Source organism: Callorhinchus milii, unplaced genomic scaffold (genome assembly GCF_018977255.1).
Source record: "Callorhinchus milii isolate IMCB2004 unplaced genomic scaffold, IMCB_Cmil_1.0 Scaffold8, whole genome shotgun sequence".
Classification (NCBI taxonomy): domain Eukaryota; kingdom Metazoa; phylum Chordata; class Chondrichthyes; order Chimaeriformes; family Callorhinchidae; genus Callorhinchus; species Callorhinchus milii.
The window spans coordinates 3,193,311-3,209,404 of NW_024704749.1; the positions used below are offsets into that span (position 1 = coordinate 3,193,311).

General features: G+C 41.5%; 1 protein-coding gene across 2 annotated transcripts in view; it reads right to left on the reverse strand.

The window, feature by feature from the left end:
* Positions 1-16,094, reverse strand: part of LOC103188473 (paxillin) — a 64,842-nt gene that overhangs the window by 3,832 nt on the left and 44,916 nt on the right. The window contains exons 3-10 of one of the 2 annotated variants that reach the window (XM_042337267.1): positions 15,594-15,644; positions 15,240-15,340; positions 14,569-14,708; positions 13,144-13,345; positions 11,561-11,708; positions 1,448-1,627; positions 567-740; positions 147-228 (exon numbers count right to left, since the gene is read on the reverse strand). In XM_042337267.1, the coding sequence (XP_042193201.1) occupies positions 147-228; positions 567-740; positions 1,448-1,627; positions 11,561-11,708; positions 13,144-13,345; positions 14,569-14,708; positions 15,240-15,340; positions 15,594-15,644 (1,078 nt within the window). Of the gene's footprint in view, positions 1-146; positions 229-566; positions 741-1,447; positions 1,628-6,313; positions 6,916-8,528; positions 8,793-9,369; positions 10,390-11,560; positions 11,709-13,143; positions 13,346-14,568; positions 14,709-15,239; positions 15,341-15,593; positions 15,645-16,094 lie in introns of those variants that run through there. The other variant, XM_042337266.1, reaches the window with a different exon arrangement.

A 16,094-nucleotide genomic window follows, 5' to 3' on the forward strand; every position in this document is an offset into this window, starting at 1 on the left:
ATAGTCAGTGCTGGAAGGACAATTGACTAGAGGTGAGTATTTTACTTTCACGGAAAGAGCCTGCATTTTCTGCTGCTGTCGCTAATCAAGTAATTTGAAATCACAAAAATACACAACTTAAGATAGAAACAAGACAGAGCTTATACCATCCGGTCCAAAGAAGGCTCCGCACTGGGCACAGAAGAAATGTTCAGGATGCCAAGTCCGATCCAGTGCCGTCACCACTTTCTAGAAGACAGAAAAGCCAAGAGAAGGCATCAGTGCAGCAGAACACAGCTTCATCACACTTTGCCCCTGCTCCACACCAAGGCACTCAGTGTCAGAGCCACATGGCACTCTACACTAATTATGTTGATAAAACAAAATAAAAATATTCGATTCCTGAAGGAATACAAAACCCAAAGGGATGCTATTCGCGAAATACAGCACTGACTGTTACAATGTCTATACGTACCTATATTTGTGACTGGTAAGGTTACACTACCCAGGTAACAAGTCTGTACTACTGAGCTCCTGGTAGAATGATGCATTTCATTTTAAACAAAGCAGCAGTCTGACATACTCACATCCAGAATGGGTCCATTGCAGTAGTTACAGCGGGGAGAAAATAGGTTATGATAGTCTTTCTCACAGTATGGCTGCCCATCACGCTCAAAGAAATTACGAGATCCAATCTCTTCTTGGCAATGGGTACAAACAAAGTGCTCTGGATGCCAGGGACGTCCCATTGCAGTCACAACCTAACAAAAAATAAAACTTTGTAATTGTGGAACACGACAGAGAAATCTGCTCACGCAGAGCTACTACTACGTATCCGATAATATTGTAACATATGGGGTAAAATTCTACCCGAGTAGAGATTTACACTTTAATGTAACATTTCAGTGTACAGAATTGATCAAATTGTCAATTCAGTTTTAACTTCTGAAGCCCGTTTTCTGTGGTTTTTAGAAGAACTTACCTAAACCAGCTTCAGAATTCAAGAATTTGGCAAATTCTGAATGCTCTGAAATGTTATGTTTACAAAGTGGATCTATACTCGGGTGGAATTTCTACCCAATAGTTTGTTAACCAGGGTTATAAAGGACCAGGTGCAGCCAGTTCCTGTCCAGGCAAATGAAATGAAATCTATCAATATGGATCATTGCACCAAGAATGAGGTGATAATGAATGACTGACTCACTGCCTTCAAATACACTTCTTTTAGGGTTTTGCTGACAGGATCTGCTGTGTGTGCCTGAATTGTATGGTACAAAAGATTTTCATGGCCATTGCCCCTTTTCTCAAAGTATCCAACCCCATGGAATGGGTATATCTCCCAAACATCATTATTTTACGTAATGCTGAACAGTTTGCAGTTAACAGCATTGGATTAGATGGAGACGCATTTTTTATTGATCTTTGCAAAAAGCAAAGATGCTTCTAGTCCTGAACAATTTCTTCTTACCTGTCCAGCTATAGGTTTCTTACAGGCAGCGCACACTCCCTTCGCTACGGTAGCAACCCCCAGCTTGTTCAGTCCTACATGCAGTTCATCCAGCATGTTATCCAGCTGGCTCCCAGGTTTCTGAGGAACTGCCACGGGTGAAGCTCCACTCTGCTTTCCTTTAGAGCCCGATTGTGCCATCTGTGAAGAAAACACATCGGTATTATGCTAAAGCCAAAATTTCTCCAGAAAAGAGCGCTTCATTGCTACAGGGTGATACAACAGATAAATGTTAACCTTGTGTCTTTTCTCAGGGCTGTCTATTGGTTCATTGATACATTTAAAATGGAAGTTTTAAAAGTTTACTGCTTACTTCAAGGTGCGATCAGCATTAAGCATTGATAGACCTTAAATTGAACATACAGTATAGATATCAGAAGATGACAACAGTTAGACCCAACTTGACCAGCACCCAGTAAAATTGCCCTATTCGGGCATTCATTTTAGAGCAAGCACTTTAATGGAAAACCCACTTCTCATATGACAAGTATAGAAGAAAATACACTTCTAGGTACACTCAGATCTGTAATATTTTTCAAGAGCAGGAAATGTGCAAAAAAAAAGTACATTTGAATAGTTAGTATTTGTAATATGTGTCTACACAACTTGTAATTATAGTGCCCTTCACGTCGGATACCATTCGGAGTGCTGTGTTTGAAGAATGCCTCCGGTTCACTGATTGACAGGAACTATGCAGGTCCTGCAGAGAAATTTGGGTGATCTTCAAAGTAGTGCAAGGATTCAAAAAATAAATTGTATCCCAACCAAACCTTCTGAGATTACCAAGGAAGTCGACCGCCTGAAGAACTAGAATAACTAACATACTGTTCAATCCATGTATGGGTTTTGGATATCAAGCTTAGGTTAACTCCTATCATTGGGCAACACCAGGCAATGAATATGACTAGAGAGTGCCAAGTTAGTAAATCACAGTGATCTTAAAGACTCATCAGCACAATAAGCTCTCCTTCTGGTCCACAATAATGAATCTTTTTACTCGTCTCACAGCAGCACATTGCTGTAATCGAACTAAAGCAATTGTTCTCTAGCAGAACAAAGCAAAATGTCGAACTTAGCAGAGTTATACACACGTTTGCATTTGCTTTTTGTTGCTGTCCACGCACAGGAGTGGGGGATTGGTGCGGCAGTGGAGGAAGGGCAAATGGATCTACCAGTCTACGATGATCGTCTTTTTGGAATAGGTTACCTGGCACAGGAGCAGTGTGGCCTGGATTGATGGGCTAGATAGGGACGCAGACAGGAGACAGAAGAGTAATGCAATAGAATAAGTTTAAGAAAAAAAAAGGAAAGATAATGTGAACACAACAAAACAACGAAAAGACCAAAAGAATATTCGCAACAAAAGGAAAGTACAGGGCAGAATATTTTAGGTGACTCTAGATTTAAAATTAGAGCTTTGTAATTAATGGAAGCAATGAGATGAGTATTTCAGCAACAAGTATAGAATATAGCATGCTGAGAATGAAAAGAATGTCCTGCCTGCTCAATGGCTGGGGGAGGAGTGAGACGCAGAAATTCAAACTTTGTATTCACCTAAAACAGAGTGAAAAGTTGCAATAAGCTGGTGACTGTCAAAGTTTCTGACGTCCATTTGTAGGGCAAACACAGCAGTCAATTGTGTGCACAGGAATGTCCTACAAACAGCTTACTGTAATCCTCATATACAATAAGTTAAGAATTTTTAAAAATCTTAAACATGGCAACAAATCTTAATTCACTGCATAATTTCGGAAAAAATAACTCTTCATTGAGCACTGACTTTTTATTTTAATTGTCTAAGACAGAATACTCCACAGGAGTTATGTCGGTAACGTTACAAATGAACATCTTAACAATTATATTCTACTCAAGTAGTATTGATTTGCATATAATTCATAGAATTGTGTGAGTGTGTGTGGGGTTATTACCATCAGTTCAAATAAATTACCACTGTGTGTTCAAACTGGACTTGTACCAAAGTGTGTACTAATACTCAACAGTTCTTTGGCTATGCCATTTACAGGTTAGACAATTTACACACCATTAATGTACTACAGTCAACGTTTGGTGATTTGTACCTTGATACAACACCAAATTACTGTATCATGTCTCTTGCTTCATAACAGTAATCATTCTCGCATTTGATATAGCACTGGATTTGATACAGCACCTATTTCGTCCACAAAATATACACTCAATTCACTTGACATTGATAAGGCGCTATATCAAATGCAAGGATTATTATCATTATAGACAGCGTTGCTCACTCTGGGCTCCTTAAGGATTATTATTATTATATTATTGAGAGTGGTATCAAAGTACTTCACAAAGTTTCTGACAGTCTATTTGTAGGGCAAATACAGCAGTCAATTTTGTGCACAGCAATGTCCTACAAATAGCTTACTGTGATCCTCATAAAAAAAGTTAAAGAGTTTTTTTTAAGATGGTACATTTCCTAATTATAGTGCCTCTCCTCTCAGGAACACACTATTCTCATCTTGGCACTATATGGAACATTGTGCAACAACAGAAAGCTTTCTCTCAACAGTGGAAAACTTCAATTAAGCCATTAGATATTAGCCTACTTTCGGAGATTGAGGACAACACTTAAAAGCAGCCATTCTAGCCATTGCAAATAGGATTTTAAATCCTTTTTCCACCAGCCTTTATCATAGCAACCAAAAGGTAAGTAGTGAATCAGAAAAAAGTTATGAGGGAACTGGATCTTCTCATAGGCCTTACCTCTCTGATCACCCCTTGCTGCCATTGTTGGATCTCAACATAATAACAACAATAATTATTGCATTTGATATTGCGTCTTATCACATCTTCAGGACATCAAATTGCTTCACAAAATCTACTGTAAAGTGGATTGTATATTTTGTAGGTAAATAAGATGATAGAAAAAAATTGCTTTTAAAATGTATGACCTGCATGCTGATTGTTCCTTTGTTGTGTTTCTAAAACTATTTTTTGTGAGTTTTCAAAGGAAGAAAAGCAACAATTATCCTTGAATTTGATTTTGCGCCTTATCACATCAAGATGTCTCCAAGGTCTTCAGTTTTTTTACTGTCAATTGTAGTGGCATTTGTAGGCAATAGTGGCAACCAATATGCGCACTGCAATGTCAAACCTTGGGAATCAAAGTTCTTTCCACTTTTGGCACATAGCATCAGCATGAAGTACCTTCAGCAAATTAATCAACATAGCTAGATGGAGAGTATACTAATCCTCCCGTACAACAAAATATATTTACCTCAAACTCATATTACCCCCAACTGCCCAGTGATAAACTACAATTTTTCACAACAGAGTCATTCAGATGGCTTGTCAACCAGATTGCTAGTTTGTGGATTCAGCTCCACAAGGAACCACTACCCAAACAGATTTCACATAGGACACCAAAGATAGTCTTCAGGAGGAAAAGAAAACATTGGTAACATAGAACTATCTTAAAGGGTTACCTGATGTTTAATGTATGACTTAGAATAGAAAACCTACTCTGGATACATGAAACACAAACTTTAAAAAAAATCAGACACATTTTAGTTTGTTCTTTCACAGATTAACATATTGAAGGGTAATAACCTCTGAAGATATTCAATTTAATTCCATCGCTGGTAGAGGTGTGGTTTGAAAACAGAACCACTAAAATCTTTTAACAGCATAAGGAGCCTCCCTTTTCACTAATGATACCTCAGTAGACTTTGGTGATAATAATAATCCTTGTATTTCGTATAATGCCTTATCATGTCTTTGAGATGTCTCAAAGAGCTTCACGGAATATACTGTGAAGTGAATAGACTTGGAAGACTTTAATTGGAAGAAAAAATTAATATCGTCATCTTTGGTATAGTTGGCAACTGCTCCTCATTCTTACTCCACAAACAAACTACAATGACTTATACAATACACTGTTACATTTGTATAGCGCCTTTCACATCAGGAGGATGTCTCAAGGCACTGGACATCAGGGATTTTGACCTGAGCTGGAGGTCGGAATCGGAGAGGGTGGAGGGCAAGATGGGTAGCCAAAGGCTCGGTGGAAAAGGGTTTTGAGACGCGCCTTGAAGAAGGCAAGAGAGAGAGCGAGGCGAAGGGAATGTGGGATGAAGTTCCATAGAGTGGGGGCAGAGAAGCTGAAGGCCCGGCCGCTGATAGTGGGGTAGGCCGGGCGGATGACGTTGAGCAGGTCGGAGACTGCTGAGTGGAGGGAGTGGGCAGGTTGATACGTGGTTAGCAGGTCACAGAGGTAGAAGCAAGGACCTGGAGGGCTTGAAGGCGAGGAAGAGGATTTTGAACTGTCTCCTGTGGGGTATGGGGAGCCAGTGGAGTCAGGCAAGGATGGGGGTGATGGGGTCATGGAGCCTGGTGCGGGACAGGACATGAGCTGCAGAGTTCTGGATGATCTGCAGCTTGTGGAGAGAATAGATAGGAATGCCAACAAGCAGAGTTGGGAAGGCCGACAAGCTGGCATAGTCGAGCCAAGATGAACCCTCATCCAAGTGATGAATAGAGTTTATCCCAAAGGATCTGATCTTTGTAAGGAATACATCATTGAGATGCACAATCCTATTATTTTAACTTCCAAGGTCACTGTAAGTTACCTGGCTTTTACAACTGAAAATAGACTAATATTATAACTAAGCTGCTTAATTTCATACCAAAAAGTGAAATTGTGTAAAACTCCACTGAAATGTAGGCTACAATTATTGTTACCAGACAGAATCATGCTGAAGAGACTTCAGAAGTTGTACATTGCCCTTTGTAATTGAAAAGGCTAAAATTAATCTGTAACCATAGAAACAAAATACTCCATGCCTGAGGTGGAAACAGAGGTGAGCCTTCATCGCTGCTGTAGTCATCAGTCTGACAGGCTATTGACACCATGACTTTTGGTGGTGGGGATAGGGATCGGAGATGTTCAGTTGGGGCAATAATGGTCTGTGCAAGGACAGGGAAGGGTAACAAAGAGGCTGCTCTGGCGGAGGGGTGTAGAATATTGGGGTTAAAGACGTGGGTGGTGTTGTTGGAAGGAGAGAGAATTCTTGATATTCATCAGATGATGCATCCCAGCAAGGCCCAGGGTTGAATTCTGGGAAGGTGAGAGGGAAAGCAAGTGGAGGAGGTGGAGTTAGGGTTGGCAAACAGGGAAGTGGTGGGCTAGGTAAACGTGGAGGAGGGATGGGTAAACGGAGAGCAGGAGGTGGAGGAGGAGGGGTAAGTAAACGAAGAGGAGGAGTAGGTAAACGAGGGGGATGGGTTAATGCAAATGGTGGGGTTGAAACATTCTGAAGTCTTTTCTTATGATCTTGACGTGGTTTGATTGGGGGAGAAGGAGGAATTGATGGAGATGTTGGTGAAGCGGGAATAGATGGGGATGGTGGCCTGGAACGCTTTGGAGAAGAGTGTTCTCGAGTAATTATTATCTGGAGAAAAACACATCGTAGCTTTAATATTAACTTTAACAATACTGAAGGCTGTTTTCATTCCTTTGCACTAAAGAAAATGCCCCAGTCAAAATGCAGGACATGCTTCAAGCTGCTATTTGTCACACAACTGGGTTTCTAAGAATGATTAGTGGATTGCACAAAACTCAAGAGGAACAGCCTGACCCACAATTCAACAAACCTCCTCTGTCAACAATTACATTAGTGTGAGAGGAGCTACACAGCGATTTTAAATACCTAGCAAATTGTCGTCTCGCCGATCACAAACTGGTTAGTTTTAATCCTGAAACCCAACGACAAAAGTCTGAGATGTCATGCAATTGTCTGGCAGTATTCAATTTTGCCTCAAATAACAGTTATTGAAAACTGAACAGATCCAACAAATGCAACTCTTTAATCACTTCTACACCTGGAGCGTATCTCCTGCAAACTGCCACACTGACAGTCGTGCTAAAATCTCAGATTAAAAACAGAAGCAAGACACATAACTAACCAGGCTCTCTTGTCATAGACTCAACAGGCTTGATGATATGTAAAATAAACAGAGCACTCAAATATAATAATCCTTACATGTGATGTAGAGCCTTTAACATTAAAATGTTTCAATGTGCTTCACAGGGAATTGTCAAGTATCTATGTTTGGAGGCAAGCGGGACAGGCAACTTGCTCACAGTAATATCTCGCAAATGGGGCATGGAGTAAATGACCAATTTATTTGAAGGATTTCTGGGCAGGCCAGCAGGTGAAGCTCCCTTCTCTTTTCAACTAGTGCCATGGGATCCGTAATACCACCTAAAATTACAAATACAATCTTGGTTTAACATCTGGCCCACAAAATACACAGTGAATCCACTTTACAGTATATTCTGTGAAGCATTTTGAGACGTCTCAACAACGTGATAAGGCGCTATATCAAATGCAAGGATTATTATTATTATGTATCTCAGCTGAAGGCAAAAATGCAGTGTTGCTCCACTGGATTATAAATCCAGATTGAGAACTGAAAATCCCATAATGGGCCTGAACCCATAATCTTCTGACCCAAAAGCAAGAGTGCTACCAAATGAGCTACCAGATGGATCTTAGAATAGAGGTTGATCAGTTTTCAATACAGTAATTCAGTGCAAGAAGAGCCCTGCACATAGAGAAACAAGAAAGTTAAAGTACCACCGCACGAGAAACTATCACGGGTATTTCAAGCCGCAGCAAGCATCTGTTAATCTTTAATCATTGTCATCTCCAAATGCTTTATTTGTATACCTTGGGCACCAATACCTAGTTTAATTCTGACCACATGCCTAAACTGGACAAGGCACACTACAGGAACAAATTCCTAATCTGCCCAGGCAGACAACACCACTCTGACACCACTCTGCAACCACACCAACCAACCACACAGTGAATAATTAAACTTGCAACACATCTCCAATAGTCCAACATTGGGAGGCTGGAACTTCAATTTCAATGTCTTGGATCCACAGCAAATTGTTAAGCAGCACATGCAGATGGAATTAAGATCAAGGTTTCTTGTGCACTACACTTTACTCCATGCATTCCTTGGGTCACAATTTCTCATGCTTTCTTCTCACTACCTTCTCAACCTTCTGAGTTCCGTCCTCGCGTTTCCTGACGGGATTCACAGTGATGACCACTCCCTCTGTGAGCCAGTCATCCTCTTCCCTTTTCTTGAGTTCCTTCTTCTCAATCCCCAGTTTGTCATGAAGCTCCTCAATAAGCCTGTCCTGAGACACACTTTTATTAAATATGACGGGGCCATATTTGCGCCGTGCTGACTCCTCCCGGTACATGGGGTGTACATTTGAAGAATCCCTGGTCCTCTTAATAACACATTTCATCTGTGCCACAGGGAACATTTCACAGTAAAACTACAATCTTGCGGGCCAATATGAAGAAATAGACACACTCAGCAAACACAGCAATGCCACAAATGCACAGCCCATGTGCAGCCTTGACACTAAATTGCCCGTCAAGTGGACGCCTTACACGAACACAACCATCAAGGATCTAAATTGCTTTCTGGCAAATTAGACAAATTGCACACAAAACAGCCAACATGTAGCATTACCTCAGTAAAAATTACCCTTCTGTCATTAAGTGGTGGATATGTTAATACATACATGTAATGCATGTACTGTGTTATTCACACACACACTCAGAGCTCTCCCACTATCCACCTCCCGTGATGCATTTAGAAAGAATTGAAATTAAAGTTCACTTTGTTAAATACCACAGCGAGCTCCACTTTGACTACACCATTATAAGAGTCAGTGCTTGCTGAAAACCAGCCTCTGTTATTTGAATTCTGCAACAGCGCAACAAGCTTGGTGTCCAGTGCTACTCTGCCATGCAATATCAAGGGCCTCATGCCATGGATCTCTGGAAAACATTCCACACTAAAAGCTTTCTGCCTGCCTGGCGAGAGGCAGAAATCCGTTCCACCACAGGTGTCTGAACTGGAGGCAAATCAAACTTCTCTCCTTGGACCTTCTCATGTAGTTCTGGATGTGGAGAACAGTTCTTCACTTCACCCTGTGATACACCCATTTGCTTTCCCAGTTCCTGCTGCTCCTGTGTTGCCTGCTGTTCGGATAGTTTTGACATCCTTCTTTCACTGGGTAGATTTGCTGAGACCTCAGCTCCAGACAGGGCCTCCTTTGCCAGGCTCTCTTGATTCTGCGAGTTCCCTCTCAATTCCTGATTTGAAAGTGGAAGCTCTCTAGTATCGGAGCATAAAATCTGCCTCTCCATTGCCACCACTTCTTCTTCCCACACTTCCCGTTTGCTCTCCATGTGCACATGTTGCATGGAATCAGGGTACAGGATCAACAGCTGATCTATGGCTTCATTCACTTCATCAAAGTCAGTGACCAAGGACGTGGACTCCACCTGCGGTCCACTCTCCAAGGCCAGTGCTGTTTCGGATACCAACCACTTAGTGTTAGTGGCAGTCAAAGAACTTGGTATCGCGTTGCCCTGATCTTCAGCAATGAGTAGCTGGCTTTGTCTGTTTTGCTCATTTTCCAAAGGCTCTACCTTGGATGGCGTCACTGACAGAGAAACGTTAGTTCTCACACATGAACTTTCTTCTGCAACTGGTGAGAGGATGGAATCTACGTGCTGACTAGATGAAACTGATGCGACAAAGACAGATGAATGAGGTTCATGAACAAACAATGGAGAGGAAGCATGAGGTAAAATGATAGATGGAAGGAAAGTGCCAGGTTCCTCGTCAATGTGCAATAGCTCCAGGGGACTGGGTGTTCGTGGGACTGGAGAGGCTAAATGACCATCACTAAACAGAGACTGAGAGTCATGGGGTACAGATGTAGCATTTGCAGAAGTAAGCATAGACTGGGCAGCACCAGGAGCTGGCAAATCATTCTGAGCAGATGTTTCCTGCTCTTCATCTGGTTCAGGACTTACAGAGTCACCCTGAATTGAGAGGAAAGGAGAGCAACAGAAAGCAAGCAATAATGAAATAAATTGGGAGAAGAAAATAAGTTGGGAGAAAAGAACATTTTTACCAAAATATTCTCCATCCTACATTGTTGCCTCTCCAAAAGAGATATATATATATTATATGTAATATATATATATAAAAAATATATTACACACATATATATATATACATATACACACACACAATCTAAAGCTGTCCCAAACATCTTGGGTCTTATTCAACATTGAAACCTCCTCCAATGCCTCAACAATACAATGCAAAATTACATATGTATAGCGCCTTTCATGTCGGGAGTATGTCACAAGGCGCTGGACTGTCAGGGATTTGGACCCAAACGGGGGGAGGTTGTGATCAGAGAGGGGGGAAGGTATCAGTGTAGCAGAAGGTACAGTCGAAGAGGAAGGTCTTGAGAAGGGCCTTGAAGGAGGCAAGGGAGGGAGCGAGGCGAAGAGAAGATGGGGGCAGAGAGGTTGAAGGCCCGACCGCCGAGCGTGGAGCGGGTTGGGCGGGGGATGTGGAACTGGCCTGCTGAGCTGAGGGAGCAGACAGGTTGATATGGAAACCCTTCCTCTCAACATGAATACCAATTTAGTAGTCACACCCTCACCTTGAAAGCTCACATTGCATCCATGATTCCCTCCCCACTCCTGATGCCTAAGCCCATTCAGCACTCAGAGTAATAATTTACAGTCTGAGAGTTTTCTTGTCTCTCTCCCCAAAAACATTTTCTTCTTTTAATGATGAGGAAAGGGAGCATATTTTTGAATCATTCTCCCAGAACATTTCCTTTAACGACAACAGGAAGAACCAATGGACTCTTAAAATAACAGATACTGTGTTGGGTTGATTGCTACCTCAACAGACCCTGATTCCAGAAACCAATCTGGAGCAATTTAATTTCTCCCAAACTCACAAAAATAACCTTGCCTTCCTGTTACCTGCAATCTAACTGGAGTAAACAGATTATTGTGAGCACTTTGCTTTACTTTGATGAGTAACAGGTGTTTGCTGCTGGGCATAGCTTGCTGTGAGCTGCGTGTACAACAATCAAAACAGCTGACAAGGGCTGTTTTGGAGACAGATGCTTTCATCTGGTTCTTGAAACTGGTGCTAGACGCAGGAAGGAGTCTTGGCCGTACTCACATTGCTCTGGACCTTGAACTCAGAGAGAGACTCCATTAGTTCATCGAGCTCGCGGGTTGCCGAGGAAGCAGAAATCCGAGCTTGCTGCTGGCTGGGAGTGCCACGCTGTGAGGCCGCCCCTTCCACTGAAGGCACAGCTGCGGCGGGACTGAAAGCGAGACCACATTTAGTCAGCAGAGTCCTGGAACCACATCAATACACCCAATGGAATGGAATGCAGCAGCTGCATGCGAGAACTTCATACCAAATTCAATTAAAGCCAAACTGCATCATCGAAATGTCAAATCATCAATCAACACAACTGTAAAAGTGCCAAAAATCAGGGAAGCAGTTGATTAGTTCCACTGCGATGTTTCATTTGGATCAAATTGAGGGTTTTAGTCAGGAATGATTTAGTTACCACTGACCCATTCATACTAAGCCAACAGCAAGAAAGTGAAGACACCGTATGGTGCCCGGAACAGGAGAGAGCTCAGCACCTGCATCCCAAGGCTCCCAGTCAACACACTGCTCACTTCAACCTCACTATTAAAAACCTGTTTTCTTCCCTTTAGCCAGATACTAAACCACCTCCATGTTTTACCTTCTATGTCCCCTGACATTGTGTCATGGCTGGTAGGGGAGGGGGTAGAGAATTTAGACCCTTCAGTATACCTAGGATTTTTGTCAAAGTTCTCAAGGACCACAAGATGTCTATCTAGATGTGGGACACCGTACTGTTAGTGTCTCAATACTCACTCCTTGCTGGTCCCCGAAACTCCACCGACTATAAACCAACTCATCCAAAACGTCACCGCTGTGTCCTCATTCGCACAAAACTCTACATCTCTCCCACTTCCTTACTGTATGTCTCCCAACACTACATACGCCATCAGTGGAGGCCAAGCTTTCTGATTCTACATTCCTAACCTCTGGAACACCCTCCCTTCATCCCTTCAACTCGCCCCCTCTCTACCTTAAAACCTAGCTCATCGACTGCACCTATGGTCAACTTGTCCCCCCTCTCTCATCTCCTTATTTGGGTACTATTTAAATGCAAGTTGTTGTCTTTCTTTGGAAAAAAATCATGGAGACTCAAGGAGCACGAACTAATTGAGCCGAATGGCCTATTTTAATGCTGTTGTTATTCTATGTAATTATGTTCTCTAATATGTTTACTATCCATTCCTCATCCTTATTTTCAATTCTGTTTAAGTCTCTTAAGAATTGTAATTTCCTCCTCGACTACCTTCTTGTTATTATAATTGTAAATATTTATATTTATAATTACCAGATAAATTACTGTTATAACTTTGCACTCCACTTTGCACTCGCGGGTTTGTCACTTTCCAGTTAACTTTTAACACCTCCAATTCTTTTTAGCCTCCAAATTGTGAAACCTGTAGGTACGCCTCCAATACGTAACAGAACTAGCTGTACTAAAGTGTACACAGGTGCACACATTATCCAGAAGAAGGTTGCTTATCTGCCAAGACAATTTCACGTTGTGGTCTTACGTTTTGGTCTGCAAACCCTTCTGCCCAACTACATTTGACAAGATAAAAGTCACAAGACAGATGAAGAAAATACACCCTAAACAATACCTTGGACTGGGAACAGAACTCTCTAGTTCATCCAGCAAGCTCTCCACACTGGGTCTCACATCCTCAATCCCTCGGCCTCCGTTTCTCTTAGGTTTTTCTTTTGTTTGAGGAGGCACTTTTTTCCCCACCTGAGTTCCATTTTCCTGACCAGTGTATTGAGAGCTAGTCCCAAGCGTAGAATGGGAGCTGCGAATTGGCTCATCTGAGGAAGAGGCAAATCAACAATAACAATAAGAATCAATCGCAAAACAGTTAACAGCTCAACCCCAATTGGAGATGCACTTTGATGCAAATTATTTTCGAACCACATCTCTGATACTCATAATGTACTCTGGGCAAATTTGGTTCACTTTCCCCTGATCTGCAGGTCTCTATAAACCTGTTCATCTGGTCGTCAAGTGTTACTGATGCCAGGATCCAGCAATGCTTCCTTTTAACTTACTGTAAAACTTTTAATAGAGCCCTTTCATCTCAGCTATAGAGGTTGAGATATTATCAACACGTTTCCACTTGCTGTCAGTCCAAAACAAGCTGGCACAAATGTAAGATAGCTTGTAGTAGATCTGAAAGGGAGTTTAGGAGGAATTTCTTTACAGAGGATGGTGCTGTGGTTAAAGCAAAAAGCATCAATTTATATATTTGCTTTGCTCGTGTCAAAGTTCTCAAGCCCACACAATGTCCACACACAATGTAGATGTGGGATACTGTATTGTTAGTGTCTAATACTTACCTCGCTGAGTAAGTATCTATAAAACAACTCATCCAAAACGTCACCACTGCAGCCTCAATCGCACAAAACTCCATATCTCTCCCACCACTCCCCTGATTGCTCCTCTCCGGCTAACTAGGGCTTATATATATTTAAGAGAAAGCTCAATGCACACGTGTGAGAGAAGAAAATAGGAATCATGAATGCTCAAGGAGTATGAACTAGCTGGCCAATTTTTAGGCTGCAGTAAATGTAATTACGTTCTCATGCTTTTCTCTCACTCTCCAGTGAGACTAGAGAGAGAGAGGCTGTAGCCCAGAACTCCTAACATCTACACAGAAGGGGCATAAAAGGCAATGGAGAAAACAAATGCAAGAAAAAAAAAACTACAGTGGAAAAGATTGAAGATAAAGGCAACTCAAAGTTCTTTGAGGAGCCTAGGGTAACGGTGTGTGGTGCTGAGTTCAGTTTTTAAATACACATCTCCATTAAGATACACAGTCTCCTCCTGGCAACACAATGCCACGACAACAAGATTACACCACATTAACAATTGGGAAATTATGGTGCTTCCTTAATTCTCAAACAGTAGCACGATGCAGTGAGGTGTACAAGACAACACTGCTTGGACTATGGACCTTGAACAGGCAGTAGTGAGCAAACAGCGGATCCTGTAGCAAACACCACATTATACTATCAGCACTAATAAAACTTGCCTGTTACAAAGCTACTTGGTGGGTTGTGCTGAACTGCATTCAGTTCCAAGAGAAGGCGGTCCAGTTCGGACAGGTTGCTGCCCAGCGAAGCAGTCATGATCGTCGGTGAAGGCTCTGTGGACTTTGTCTTGTTGGGGAAGCTGTATTAATCAAAGATAAACAGCATTATTGTCTAAAAAGAACTACTTGCATTTGTATAGTGTCTCATTTAAACATAAATGCACTTTCATAATAATAATAATTCTTGCATTTGATATACCGCTTTTCACGTCGGGAGGACGTCCCAAAGCGCTTCACAGAACACACTGTAAAGTGAATTGACTGTATATTTGTGGGCGAACGCGGCAGCCAATTGCGCACAACAATGTCTCACAAACAGTCGTAGATTGAAAATGACCAATTTATTATTGTTTTTGGTTTTGGAGGGATTATTATTAGACGTGTGGAGTAAGGAAACTTGCCCAAGGTTTCGCCCTGCCGGGAATTGAACCCAGGTCTCTCGCTTGAGAGGTGAGTGCTATATCCACTGAGCTACAGGACTCTAAGGAAGAATGAGAAAAGAAAAAAAAATGAATAAAAAAAGTGAAATATAAAACGTTCTTCAGGAAAGGAGGAAAAAGGGTGACAGAGGGAGAAGAGAGAGAAAGCCGGTCACTGGTCCGGATTACTACCTGTAGACGTGGTCCTCTTCAGCTGAACGTGGTACAGGAGGACTGACAGATTCTCGGGCAATACCGGAGTTGCTTTTCACATTTGAAGAGTAATTCTGTTGCTGTAATTGGGAACAAAATCTAAATATTCTGAATTGTAATATGAAAGTCAAAGTGAAATTATTTTCAAACATAATATTTAAAAGCCAGATAGTTGCACTTTGTTATTTTAATACTTAATGACAACATTTTAGATACAAGGAAATACAACAGAAAATATCGGATCATCTCATTAGAAGCAAATATTTTATAATTAACTTTCAATCACTTGAACTCGTACTCTTTCAACCATCTCTAAAATAATCCATGCTGTACCTTTACGGAATTGTTCACTCCAGTGGGAGGGGACACATCCTCTTGGAAACCCTGCAAAACCAGGAAAAGATCAACCACCTAAATGTACAAAATATCGTCACGGCAAGATTCTTAGCAGCAAGTCTTATAGTTGTTGAACTGAAACCTGTATCATGTAGTTTCTAGTTCATTTCCAAGATACAATTGAATTAGTTTCAGCCAAACCTATTTGATATTATTAGTCACTCTTCCATCCCAATAAAAATCCTACCCTACCCCAGCATATTCTCCATCACAATCATATTGTGTCCTCCACTGTACCCAGAAATACACCCGACCAATCTGAGTGAAGCAGTCAGTAGTTAGTACAGTTTGTGCAAGCAGTTTATTGTGTATCCTTAAGTCCTGCTCCGAGGGTGATACCATCATTTAATTTCTGTTCTGATTGACATCTTCAAGAACATTGAACGTCCATCAAATTTTACATAACTCTCACAGTTGATTTCAGTCTCTGCCCAAGAT